Source organism: Macrosteles quadrilineatus, unplaced genomic scaffold, assembly GCF_028750875.1.
Source record: "Macrosteles quadrilineatus isolate MER2022 unplaced genomic scaffold, UCM_ALF_1.0 Scaffold_1__1_contigs__length_201487025, whole genome shotgun sequence".
Classification (NCBI taxonomy): Eukaryota; Metazoa; Arthropoda; class Insecta; order Hemiptera; family Cicadellidae; genus Macrosteles; species Macrosteles quadrilineatus.
The window spans coordinates 15,580,111-15,595,050 of NW_026542594.1; the positions used below are offsets into that span (position 1 = coordinate 15,580,111).

At 31.9% G+C, this 14,940-nt stretch overlaps 1 protein-coding gene across 2 annotated transcripts in view; it reads left to right on the top strand.

The window, feature by feature from the left end:
* LOC129004289 (E3 ubiquitin-protein ligase RNF25) overlaps positions 1–14,940 on the top strand; it is a 62,257-nt gene that overhangs the window by 3,696 nt on the left and 43,621 nt on the right. For both annotated transcript variants that reach the window (XM_054432819.1, XM_054432827.1), the window contains exon 2: positions 6,740–6,808. In XM_054432819.1, the coding sequence (XP_054288794.1) occupies positions 6,740–6,808 (69 nt within the window). The remainder of the gene's footprint in view (positions 1–6,739; positions 6,809–14,940) is intronic.

Sequence of the window (14,940 nt, forward strand, 5' to 3'; positions counted from 1 at the left end):
TTTATAAAATACAATAAATCAACTACCATGCATTTAAACTATTAATCACATGAACATAAATTATAAAACAAAATAGAATTTATTCACGTAAAATATCAGTAATAGAAGCTAGGCCACTGCCGACATGATCATCGTCCTCATTCCCAATCCTCAACCATTGACTAATGCCTCAACGTCTGGTAATGAACGTGCCATAGTGCATAATCCCATAGTACATAATCCCATTGTGTCTAAAAGTGAAAACGTGCCACAGTGCATAATTTAATGTATCAGCAACTAATAAATGATGTTACATAATCTAATCTAATCCAACCTAACCCAACCCAACCTTACTATTAAAGTTTAAATCACATTTTATGTCAGAAAAGGCATGTGAGGAAGATAGGTCGGACTTTATGCGGATTCGTGACTATATTAAGTCCTTTGAAGTGAGGTTAGATTAGGTAAGTTAAAGGTTAGGTTATAATGAACCGACTCATTAATTTATGCAACTTCCAGACTGTTTTTGCACAATTGAAATAGTGGGTAAAACACAATATTTAATTGTGCAAAAACAGTCTGGAAGTTGCATAAATTAATGAGTCGGTTCATTATAACCTAACCTTTACCTTCCTAATCTAACCTCACTTCAAAACACTTAATACAGTCACGAATCCGCATAAAACCCGACCTACCTTCCTCACATGCCTAAAAAAGAACTGATCATTTGGTTTCAAAACAAATTGATTTGATTTCATTCCGCATTAGATCAAGTATAAACAGTTGTTTGCTCTTCTCACTCAGTCCTCACTCTTCACTCAGTACGGACCCGTCCAGACCACGCCATATTACCATTACCTTCAGTACCGCTCAATTATCCTTGTTAGATTCGTAATCCTAACCTTCGTTTTACGGCCGCTACCGCCACTTGGGAATCTCTCCGACCAAAACTGATTGCATTTTTGGATTCAGCGTTAAAAATACTGTAAGTAGACATATAAAAATTACATCATATCCCAGTGTAAATACGGTAAATATTTGCCCCAAATTTTTTCCGGGTTCCCCTCCTTTGCTGGGGGCCCCCCGGTGACCCCCCCCCCAAAAACATATGTCTAGGACCGCCCTTGCCGGACTCTAACTTATATCGAAGTCATCTACCGTACTTATTTTTTTAGTAAACATTTGTCATTGAAATGGTTAGGCTATCGATTGGTGTTTTATTTAGACCAGGGATCGTTACTTAAATGCCAAACGAATCCTCTTTGGCACTTTAAGACGTTTTTCCATCAGCCAACCATGCCTGCCTATGTTTTCCCTACATGTAAAATATGTTATATACTTCTGATAATGTTTTTATCCTAGCATTAGACTTTTTCTTGTAAACTTTTTTAACATTTTTAAACAACATAAATGCCTCTTTTTTTGTATATTAGGCCTACTGATTTTATAAGTAATTTACTAAACCTTCCAAAGTCGGTCATTTACTGGACTCATGACTTTGGTGAATAAAAAAAACAATTTTCCATGCGTAATTGAACTTTTATGGACAATTTATGAGGTAAAACTATCGACCTCCAGTCAACGTTCTAAAAAAAAATTTTTTTTTCCAAAATGTTTGTTTTTTAGTGCTGATTCCAAAAATGATATTCATTTTTTGCGGAAACGTCCCGTTTTCCCGGAAAATGGGGAAAAACGGGAAAAATCTTTTGTTGCCCAAAACCCATGTTGTGGGTACTCAAATTGTGCGGAATTTCCTCCTGAAAAAGAATTTGTAATTTTTATTACGATCGGACCACTATTAAGTAAAATATCACCAGAAAAGCGGCCGCTGGCTACTTATATATCTGCCGCATAGCGCTAGCATTGCGGGTGACTCTAAGCCAATGTAGAATGCGGGCTTTATTTTGGGTTAGGATTGGTTAGGTTAGGTTAAGTTTGGTTAGGTTAAGTTAAGTTAGGTTAGGTTAGGTTGGGTTGAGTTTGGTTAAGTAAGGTTAGGTTAGTTATGGTTTAGTTAGGTTAGTTATAGTTATATTAGGTTAGTTTGGTTAGGTTAGGTTAGTTTATCAATAACATGAGTATTGTAAGTAAACGAACCTAACCAAACTTAACCTAACCTAACCTAACCAAACTTAACCTAACCTAAACTAACTTAACCTAACCTAAACTAACTTAACCTAACCTAACCAAACTTAACCTAACCTAAACTAACCTAACATAACTATAACCTAACTAAACCATAACTAACCTAACATAACCTAACCAAACTCAACCTAACCTAAACTAACCTAACCAAACTTAACCTAACCTATCCTAACCCAAAATAAAGCCCGCATTTCTACATTTCTACGCTTTTCCGGTGATATTTTACTTAATAGTGGTCCGATCGTAATAAAGATTACATATTCTTGTTCAGGAGGAAATTCCGCACAATTTGAATACCCACAACATGGGTTTTGGGCAAAAAAAGATTTTTCCCATTTTCCGGGAAAACGGGATGTTTCCGCAAAAAATGAATATCATTTTTGGAATCAGCATTAAAAAACGAACATTTTGGAAAAAAAATATTTTTTTTTCAGAACGTTGACTGGAGGTCGATAGTTTTACCATTTATGATATGGGGGCAAACCCTTCAATAGCAACCAAGAAGTAGGTAGGCCTATAATAATATGTAGAATTAATACTCTAATTTAAGAGCATTGTTAAGTTAACAAAGAATTTTACCCTTAACTGGTCATTCACTGGGCAAGTCACCATACAACATCAATTTAATTTGTAATGTAACATGGATCACTTGGCGATCAAGGTAATGTAACCTTATAGGGTAGAGTGGGGGAATTGGGACCCATGCTTTTATTTTTTTCAATTATATGTTTATTGAAAAAACATATAACCTTGATAACATATGACATATTAAACCTTGAGCATGCACAAGGTTTCCAACTGTAATTTGTCTTCTTATCACATGTTTTTCATTTGTTTAAATAAATTTTACTATGAAAAAAAAAAATTTGGACCTATGCTTATAAGCCCATAAGCACCTAATAGTAATTTGTGGGGGTAATAGGGTTCTAAAAATGGAAACATAATAAACAAAATGCAACATACTTTTATTGAAAAAAAAAATTTTTAGGACATTACAACAATTCAAACTATTTTTTCCAAAACATTACACTTTTTTCTTAATAAAATAGGAAAAATTAACCGAGCAGATAACAACCATAAGATATACCTAGATTTAAACTGTTAAAGACATGTATACAGGTAGTTAAATAAAAAAAAACTACAAGTATATTTTATGTCGAACTTTTTTTCTGGTCATATTTTCTGGCAAACTTTCCGTAATTTCGCTTTTTCAGCCGAAAGAATTTCTAATAAATGGTAGTTATCAGTCCAAATATAAGTTAAAATAGGCCAATTATGGGCTTAGCTCACTCTTTTAGGCCCTAGTTTCTTATCAAGTGGTTGTAAAATAATTTTTTTACTTTTCTGTACATCTGTGATTCCAACCCGATGTAACCACGCGATGAGACTGGTTCCCAATTACTCCATGCTTGGGTAATTGGGACCTACTTAAAAATTCTGTTTTTACACATAATACATGATAATCACCACTGTAGCCACATAAAAAAAAATTGATCTAAATTGATTAATTAAATACTGTATGTGGGAATTATTATAATATTAATATTAATTATATGTGGGATAAAAAAATATGGGTCCCATTTCCCCACACCGGGGTAATTGGGACCCATTTTAAAAAAATTTATAAAATTAGTTTTTTATTTTTTAAACATTTTAAAGCCCTAACAAACTATTGCTTAAACCTTTAATGTGTCAAAAAATACATTTTGGTATGATTATTAATTCATATAATATATAAAAAATAACTCAAAATACTACCTAAGCTAAAGATTTGCCACATGTTTAACATTCGGCAAAAAACACGGCTTAATTTTTTTTTATATACATCAAACACAAGATTACAATTATCGAATAATTTGTGATGAAACCACTTTAGAATGCCTAAACTTTAACATATTTACAATTTTGTTTAAAAAATAAATAATACAAAATTTAAAAAAAATAGCTCCCAATTACCCCCGGGTCCCAATTCCCCCACTCTACCCTATGCATTTATCATCAGTGATTCAGAAAACAACATACAACATGGAGTAAACCAGTTGTCATTCTCCCAACCTTGGCCAGATTTTTCAATTCAGAGAGAAAAATATCCTGCATGGATCCATACGATTAGCAGATGAAACGTTTTAAAGACATGCCTGCTTTTAAGAAAATTGCAAAAATAGTTGTCACCATACCATATCTATAGGTTTGTTTTCTTAATTTTTTTACATTTATCTTTATTATGAAAAGCATTGTTTTCAAGCAAGTGTTCTACATTCAACCATAGATAAAACATACTCCCTTAGTAGATTACTCATCCTTATGGAACAGCTGAAGAAAATTTTATTGTTAGTTCATGTACGGTTTATGTAGAGGTCGTGTTTTGTTTACAATTTGTTTCCCGTTATTACAGCCATTTAAAACCTCGTTTAACCAAATAATACGATCTAATCATAAACAATAACTTATCCCCTAGTTATATAACCAAACAGTAAAGCACAAATCAAGAAATTAACCCTAAAATAATAGAAACAAAGTTTAATCGACACTAGCGCCTTTGTGTCACGTACATGAACTAGACACGAAAAACGTGCTTCAAAATTTACAATGGGATGAGAAGTCTACTTGTGTTGGTTAGTCTATGATTCAACTACGGTACTGTATGTCAAAACATTGCCTAAAGTAGTTGTACGTGCAATTGGGGGCGTTGATTGCTCGTCTTTATTTTCTAAAAATATCAGGCAGTTTTTGAGAATGCATTCTGAAATTTTTCTTAATATGACACTCTTAAGCGAATTAGGTATTTTCTCGTTACAAAATGAATACCTAAGTGGTTTGCCAACACGATGATATCATCAAAAGTATTTCAAATTTTAAAATAGGTTGGAAAGTATAGAACGGGTTGTTTATACTCAGTGGTGGACCGTGTGATTTGTCGTAATAGCCAAAATAAACATTAACATTTTTGTTTTTACATAGGCCTAAACATTAGCTTAATCCAACAATTTAACAATATTATTTATTAGTTAAATTAGCTTATGTTTCCACATGAAACAACAAGCATTAAATTGGTTTAAATTTCACATTATCATAAGAAGTTTACTTGCACTTTTTAAAGTAAATAATACGAAAGCATGTTTATAATAACCTATATAGATCAAAATATTGATTTGAGAATACCTAGTTAATTAAAACTGCAGATTCATGTAGTTGTTGTCATTTCCAATAACATAAGATAGATGTTATTTGTTATAACCTTATTTAGCTACATGAATCAAATCTGTAAAACACTGTACCTATTCGATCAGTGGTTGTTAGCAAATTGTGACGTGAATGTAAACTTAAGACTTTCTCTGTATTATTTGATCAGTGGTGATCATCCAAATTGTTTACCTTTGAACATTGTTTAGGTCGTGGCTTGATTTTAACATATGCTATGATTCTTTGTTTTGTTTACATTTATGTCGTTAATAAGTTACCATCATGGCTACCTGTAAGGCCAATTTTAAAATTTTAAAACTTTGATTTACTTTTAAATTATATAGGCACTAGAGGACACATGCTGCTCTGCAGCGTTCTAGTATATATAATTCTGAGAAATAATTAAATTTATGATTTTTGATTGAGTAATACAGTGTCTTGAGCTTAACTGATTCAAACGATCAATAGCTCAAATTAAAGCCTATAATTTACTGATTATTTTGAGTCTATAAGACCCGTGCTACTCTTCAGCGTTAAAACAAATATATCCGAGAAATAATCAAATTTATGAGAAAAACATCATATAGAAAAACATTACCAATACAGGAGCTATTAATTTTTCATCATACCTTATGAAAAATAATTTTTATGTTGGTTTTTAACCTTGCGTTTGCTTGAAACTGAACGATTTTAATCAATAATAACTTAGATGAAAGTCAGTATTTCACTGAAGGTTCTTAGACTAAAATATATAGGATTATAAAATTATAACTGGTGAAGATACATCTTAAATTAAAGTAAGAATTAGAAAATAAATCAAATTAGGGGCCTATGTGTTTTGGTCAAGTAATACTGTAGGTAAATATTTGCCGATGATTTATGAGAAAACTTGTCGTGCATGCCTTCAATTTGAGACCTCAATCATAAAAATCGGTCGGGTAGAAAGCCAAACCAACTCGGCAAAGAAAAACCAAATTTAACTCCCATAAGAAATACATGGGGAGCAAATTTCGTTTACGTATATGCCGAGTGGGATTATAGATAATTATATGTCAATGCTTAATGGCTAATCTGTGCGTGCATACCTTCAATTTGAGACCTCAATCATGAAAATCGGTCGGTTAGAAGAGCCAAACGTAGTCGGAATAGAAAAACCAATTTTTTTTTATATATAAGATTATTAAAAATTGAAGTTGGTTTTGTCTAATCCTTCCAAACATTTGTCAAAACAACCTTGGTAAGTTTGGCTATTAATATGTTCAGCCGTTATTAAGTTAAAGTGTTATACAATTTGCATTGAAGTCGATCCCAAAGTACTTTGCTTCGCTCCGCTTAATAAAACTTCTTGGGATTTTATGACTTCTAACCACAATATCTTGTTTTAGGATACCTATATATTGTTGCTTTTTATGATAGTTTTGTCTTGTTTCAGAGTTGAGGAAGAGCTGGAGGCGCTTCAAGCAATATTAATGGATGAAATACTCATAAAAACAGATGATAGGTAGTGTAATTTACGTTTATATTACAGTAGTCCCTTGAATTCTGTATTATAAGTATAAATTTTGCAAAACATTTGCATTAGTGTTCCAGTTTAGTAATCAAACGCTAACATTTTATGGATGGTGGGACATGCTTTTAAAACAACATACAACCCAAGCAAAAAATCAATATATAGATATATCAATATATATAAGTTGGCGCACAGGTTACTTGCCTCAGGTATGTGACTTAAAATACATTAGAGGCATGTAACCTGCCTACTCTACTGGCCTCGTTTAAACGGGAGTATTTCAAAAGTTCCAAAATCGGAAGATCCAAAGAAAATATTGCCGATCGGATGTTCCAAAATCGGAAGTTCCAAAGGTTATTTAGCGGGTTCGAAGATCCAAAATCGAAAGATCCAAAGAAAATATTGCCGATCGGAAGTTCCAAAATCGCAAGATCCAAAAGTACAGTCATAACTAGAAGTACAAATTTATTTCTTAGAGTAAACTTATGAAATGGACTGTCCGTTTCATTTTGGATCTTGCGATCGTATGTCGGGTCGGAAGATCCAAAACTCTAGTAATCAGATCGGAAGTTTCAAAACGCTAGAACTGTTGCGTCTCTCAGATTGAAGGTGTTTAAACACACGTCGTCACCAGCAACGTTAATGGTTATTTGTTTTGTTAATTGATGGTTTTAATTAATATTTTTGTATTCATATTTCCAAGTACACACACTTAAATACACACGCATTAAGATGTATAAATATATTTAAATATAGTGTTGGTATTGTTCGAGATGTTTCATTCACTCCAAAATCGTTCACTCCAAAAATTAATTTGATAAATTATTTGCCTGTTCGTTTGCTCCAATGTTCATTCAATCCAACGGGTACAGTCAACTCTAGAAGTAGACTAACCAGTAGAAAATATTAATTTTGAATTTTACTGTACATTGGATCGAATGCACATTGGAGAGAACGATCAGTATAATTTAAATATGTAATAATCTTGAACTGTTGCATTCACTCCAAGATCGTTCGCTCCAAAAGTGGTGGGTGTTGCGTTCCCCAATCTGCAGGTTCGCGGCGCTTGTATGTTGTCGTGATAGTTTAGTATGAATCTTTTTGACCACTTGTTCACCTTATCTTTTATGTCTTTAAAAAAATAATACCTTGATATATAGTTATTAAAGTCCCTACTGGTATAAAACCTTATTAGACATACCGTAGGCCTACTATATTTTATGCAAAATTAACATTAATTGGCGATAACTTAAGACGTACTCTACGGGCATATTGGAAAACGTCTGCAATACAATTTACATACACATAAATTATTAATACCATTGACTATACACAGAATAATAATAACTAGTTCAATAAAGTTAAAGTTTTGGCAACGCAATAATTTATATTGGCATTTACCTTTTCAACAAAAATTCGTAATCACTAACAGTAGAGACTTTGACTTTCGTATAAAATATTAAGGTTTGGAGGTGTTGTGTTTGTAACCATTATTACATATGCTAATAGGAAATAGTGTTCAATGTTAATAATTCAATACGTTTTTAGATACATTTTTAGAGTTTTATTTTTTTAGTTTGTCCAATAATCGTATTCATGACCACTTCTAGGTCTGGCTAGTTTACGTGCGAAGCTTTCCAGCAATCGCCATTTTCCAACTACGATATGACGGAAATATTATTTAACGTTTTAAAATCACTAAATGATGAAAAATATTTTGTACCACCTGAGTACCCGTCTTCGTACGGAGTTGGCGTATAATTATAAAATGGTAATTGCAGTTATACTCAGGCTTTGCGTTAGCAATGGGAGAGGACACGGCTTAAGTAAATTGGTTCTTTTAATATAGTATAGCACATTTACCATAATATATTCTACCACTGCACCCAAACATAGAAAAAGTAAAGTTAACACAGCTTTGTGTTGGTGCTTGGTTCAAATAAGCTGTTGTTATTAGTGCAAAAAGAATTACTAGACAACACTACTAGTCTGTTGGTAAACCTTATAACTTGTTAATGCTTTTGAATATAGTAGAAATAACTTCTTGATCAGCATTGTTCGTGTTATTAAATTTACGAAAAGTAAATAAAAGAAATGTCTTATAACACTTAAAACATATATTTACGCTTAAATACTGTTACTCACAAGAAGGCTAATACAAAAAGGATGGTAAGTGGTGATAGATTTCGATTGGACACTCCAATCATCATCAGACTCATCAGGCGAAAGTAATTCTTCTATAGTATGCAATAACATTTAATAACATGCAATAACATTCTTTGCAATCATCACAAAATTAAGTCCATGTTTCCTACAAAAATAGTCCCACTTCGGCTCATATCATTGTTCATTTTTTGTGGGAATCTTCAAATTATTGGACGTTTTCTTCATCATATAGGTTGTTAAATAAAAATATTAAATTAAATCTATACTTATTTAATACGCAAGCAGGATTTTTGTGACAATTACTCCTCCAAAACTACTGAACCGATTGACATGTTTTTGGTGTCATTGGAAAGAGCGTAACGTGAAGTTGTGCAGGAAACTTTCTTTTTAGGTAAATAATTAATTAGAGAGTGAGGCCCTGGGACCCTTTAAAGTTTCATATTTCTCCATAAGATTAACATGTGAAACAAACATTGTTTTGAAACTCCAGCTGTTGTTAGAAATTAAATATTAATAATTGGTCTCCATGGAAGCATGAGAAAATTCACAATGTTTACATTTACTTTGACATTTAAATGTAAACAACCAGAAATGTCAAATGCCTATTTCACAATTTCAGACAGCTGATACAACAACAACAAAATAAAATAAAACAACTATGTGGTAGGGCTTAATTAATCTTAAACTGTATGATAGATTATTTATTATAAATCTATTTCAGTGATTATGAAACAGACCGTTGCGAAGCAAAAATAAAAAGTGAGAAGAAGAACATATGTTAATTGTAAACAGTCAAAGTGTAAATTATCTATGTTGTATTAAAAATGTGTATAGTTTTGGATGTTGGTTATTTTAATGATATGAGTTATTAAATATTGAATTTTTATTTTGAGGATTTGCCACATGAGTATGCCTATGATAAATAACACAATTTCAGAGTTCTGCCAGTTTTTTCTTAACTCTGTTCTGTAGAGTTTAAAGTAGCCTACACCTTATTGTCTACAAATTGGCTAAATAACTTAGGTACGGTACATTATAAAAGCTGACACTGACAGCCTTTTTACGTTGAATTGAATTGTAAGCTTTCCTTTTCCCGTCCATGGGAAGTTTGATAGTTAAAAATTAACCCTTTAAACTGGAATAGGACTGTTATGTAAATTGTGAGTATTTCCATTAGTTAACAATCTTTTGGTCGACTCTTTTAAAATCATCGGAAATTATGGCTGTTATTAGTTTTTAAACAAGTCATTTGTTTATAAATAACTCCAGTACTTCTTTGTAATTGCTTGATTTCGAGCAACATGTACACTAGTTTAAATGAAATCATCATCATCTGGTCTTTACGTGTAAACTAGCTGTTCTGAATTATACACAGTTTTAACTGACTACTCGATTACCGTAAGTAAGACGGGCTGACACCTCGTCATATATTAAAACTTAAATAGGCCTATCTTTATTTTTGACAGTCCCGTGACAGGGGTTTTTTTATTTCACGATTTTGAATTAATTACTTGACGGAATTTCATGATTATTGTGTTGAAATAAGTATAATTTTGAGAAGTAGGGAATGTCATTGTGGTTTTGTCATTGATTATAGGAAATAAGTAAGATTCTATAACCATTGCTATACGAATCGATGCTCACGAGCTTTAAAAAAAAACTTATGAAAATTTCTTTTGCTACTCAAATTTTTTAGGAAAGGTTGGGAAAATACAATGATCAGATGTTTTAATTTATCTTATCAGCTTTTTCTTTACAATACATTTTGACCTCCTGCTTAATCTATGCTTGAATTAGGAATAGAAATATTGATATAACTATATACATTTTTAATGGACTACTCGATTCCCGTACGTAGGACGGGCCGACACTACGTAGGGCTCTGTTGCCACTGGTTAGGGTTCCACTATCATGTTAACGAAACCAAGCATGAAAAAACTTTTCATCAGCATTGATATACAGTAGCTACATATTTTTAGTAAGTGAGACTTAAAGAAACGGAAGGGTTTAATTATTACTAGTTGCTCTACCCGTGCTTCGCTACGGGGTGAGAATACAGAAAAGAATAATTCGGTTTTACTTTGAGATACAATAATATACTATAAGAAACAGTTACAACACACTTAATAGGAAACATATAGGCAAAGGCTCAATCGTGCTTATTGATTATTCAAATGAAGATCTCTCAATGTATTACAATACTATCATTTTATATAGTGTATAGCATTTAAAATATATAATATATATTTTAAATGCTATACACACAACACAATGCTAAAGTATAATTCATTAACCACATGGCACCAAGAAACAATTATCCTTGTAAACAAATTAAATTAAATAGCAGAACAGCATTTCTGACAACAGCTGGAGTTTCATAACAATGTTTGTTCCCCATGTTAATCTTATGAAGAAATATGAATCTTTAAAGGGCCCCAGGGCCTCATTCTTTAATTATTTAGCTAAAAAGAAAGTTTCCTGCACAACTTCACGTTACGCTCTTTCCAGTGACACCAAAATCATGTAAATCGGTTCAGTAGTTTCGGAGGAGTAATTGTCACAAAAAACTTGCTTGCGTATTAAATAAGTATAGATTACTGGAAATTTTAAATTTTACGTGTATTTGTACTAGTTGTAATTTTGCCGTAGTTGAAAGATATCAAGCGTATTTGAACAGAAACGGTATGGATCATACACCATACACAATACACATAAACAAATGACGTCACTAGCTCAAACCAATGGTAACATTAACATATTGGTTTGGTCATTTTATTGACGGTTAAATTAAAAAAATAACAGTACAAACACGTGTGCTTTTACGCTAGTAACGTCATTTTGTTATAATTAATAATAACTGGATTAATGTAATTTTTTTTACATACATATTTCATAATTTTTTTTTATACCCCATTTACAAGCCCAAATGTCAAATTCACAACTTTCTTATAAGCATGACAATAGATCCATAATTTAATTTCAAGTACAATAGTTTTCATCACTTGGAGGGAAAGAGGCTCTTTTTGGTACAGAAATACGATTACGTACCAAAAAGACACTATGGCTTTGTGTTATGAACACCTATTTTTATCATACTCTGTAAATAAATATTTAGTTGCAAAATTTGACTAAAAAATAATTTGTATTTACATTTCAATTGTTTACAAACATAACTATAAATATCGTGTGATTAGCAACTTTTTTATAATGCACTGATCCATACATTTGTCATTTTACAAAGCAAGCTTAGTTGTTCAACTAGATTCTTTTAAAACCCCATGATAAGGTAAATAATAGTGTTGCGGAGTTAATGACAATACATCTATGAGAGACATATGATCAAGAGAAAGGTATTCATGCATAAAATCTTTATACAGTATAGTAAAATGTTCGTTACGTGAAAACTTACGTTCCATGACAATTAAACGTTGCTTCTGCATCAATGGACGAACCTAACATTTTGGATGAGCCTTTAAACCATAATCGCCCAATTAATTTTCAGAGTTTGTCTCTGCAAATAACTTTTCACAATGAATAACTATAAATAGGAACTTGGAAATACAGTAGAATCTAAAAAAACCGCAATTATGTATTGTCGTTATTTTGTCACCACTAATATTATTTTATCGAATCAAACTGTCATAAATATTTGCAAACCTAATCGAATTAGGCTTTCCAGCGACCCAATAATTACCAAAATCGGTCCAGTAGAAGTCTATATTTAGTTGTACAAAGTTTAACAACAAACATCTCTAATAACAACTATAAATTTGGAGATCGCTTAGTAGGCAACAATTTTTAAATGGGGAATAATTTGACCAAAGTGGAAGGTGATATTCTGAAATAATATAAGATTTCCTACAAATTACTAAAATGCAATTCTTCAAAATACTCAATAAACGCATCATATAGTTGGCTACTGGTGCAAATGGAAACTTGAAAACAACCTATTTTTTTTACCACAAATATTTAATAAAATCAAACTTTCATCATAATTTGAAATTCTACACAAATCAGGCTTTCCAACGACCCAAAAATTAACAATCGGTCCCCATAAAAGTCTAGATTTCATTGTACAAAGTAAAAAAAAAATACATCTTGCTCAGTATTTTCACACTTTAATACCATTTGTAAGTTGCTTAGCTTTTTTGAAAATACCTTTTCAAAAACGGTAAGGAAATCAACCAAAGTGAAGGTGAACTGATACTAATACTCAAGAAAAGGCAGCCAAAAGTTGCCTCCAAAAAAGAAAATGTGAAACCCCCGTTTTCAAAGTATTTCTTATGGGAAATATGTTTTTTTATTTTCAACATAAATCTTAGATTTTCAGAACTGATCTAAATATAAGAAGATTGTATTAAATATATAGATAGGTCGATATTTTACAAGTTCTCTACCTACAGATTATGACACAGTTATTTACCTATACCCGCGTGATGCGGACATATACTAGTTTGACTAGAGATGGGACCATCTGTATTTCTTTCTAACAAAATTTACAGCTTCTACTCAGTTCGTGGCATAAGGACGTGAATCCTCTAATCTGTTAACGCGTTCTGTCTGTTTCTTATCTGCACCTCTGATAATTTCCTCCAAACAATAACACTAGATTCAACGTCAACTATGTCCAAGGCTATGGTGTATAAAATAAGAGCATGATGGGTGTGATTTCAAATTTTAAAAATGTCAAGACTTTTTATAATCGAACTAAATTCAAAGAGAAAATAATTGAATAAAAAATATGGGTTAAGATCTTATTACATCTATGTTCAAAATGTTGACTTCTGAGCTCTAGAACAAAAACCAAGTTCAAGTTTACACCCAGGCCACGTCTTTAATCTAACACTAAACTGTGTCAAATTTGGCCTAAAGTCGGCGTTAAAACACCATCGTCAGCTTTAGGTACTTGTAAAGTTGACCAGTTGTAAACATCGTAAAAAGATAAAGACAGTACAACACGAAAAAAACTACTGCACGCTGCACGATCAAGTACAAAAAGAAACATACAACAACTAGACATTCCATCCCCATGTTAAAGTTGTAGCCAGGTTTTTAATCAAATTTGTCTTGTTGACATGAACCACCTACAGATTGCGTTGATCTAAATTACTGATTTCTGCCGATTACACGATGTTTTTTACCAAGTCAAACTAATGGAATGACTTATTATGAGCTATAGCAACTGTTGTGACCCAGCAACTATGTCAGTAATGAAAAATAAGGTACAGAATAGAGTTTTATACACTAGCGCAATCTGTGACTGGCTCACACAACTACATTCTTTCGTATATTCAGACAATGTTTAAAAACAACATTTTAATTCGCTCTATCTTAGATAAATACTGTCACATAAATTAGCCATTACGTATAACGGATTTTTTAATTCATTTTAGTTTTGTTCTAATTTATATCACGTAAAGGCAATTACTAACATACCGTTTGTATTTTATCAATGGAGTTTCAAAATGCCCTTTAAAGCACACAGTACCTGTTTAAATCTCCAAAAAATATTGTTTTCCTCCAATTGAAACTTGTTATAGTAGGGGAGACCGGGACTGGTTGTCACAATTTTTAAATTTTTATTTTTTATTTTTTTTCTACTTGAACTTTATCCCATTTACATTTTTACCTTTTTGTGCACATTTGCTTCAATTTTCATAACGTTATTGTGATTTAAAGTATATTAAAAAATATATTTTATATATTTTTGCAAGTGTGACAACAAGCCCCTGGGTCGGGGTTGGTTGTCTCACAGCTTGGGGTTGGTTGTCACGTACATTTTATATGAGAAAATTGTTGTCAAAGTCAAAATAACAAAATATTTTTTTGTTATGATATTTGTTAAGTACAAATAGATTTTATGAACACTGTAAGTAGCTAGAAGGATTCAAAGAAGAATTATTGAAAAACTAACATATTCTGTCCATTTTATTAAGGTTGGGTCGTCATTCACTATC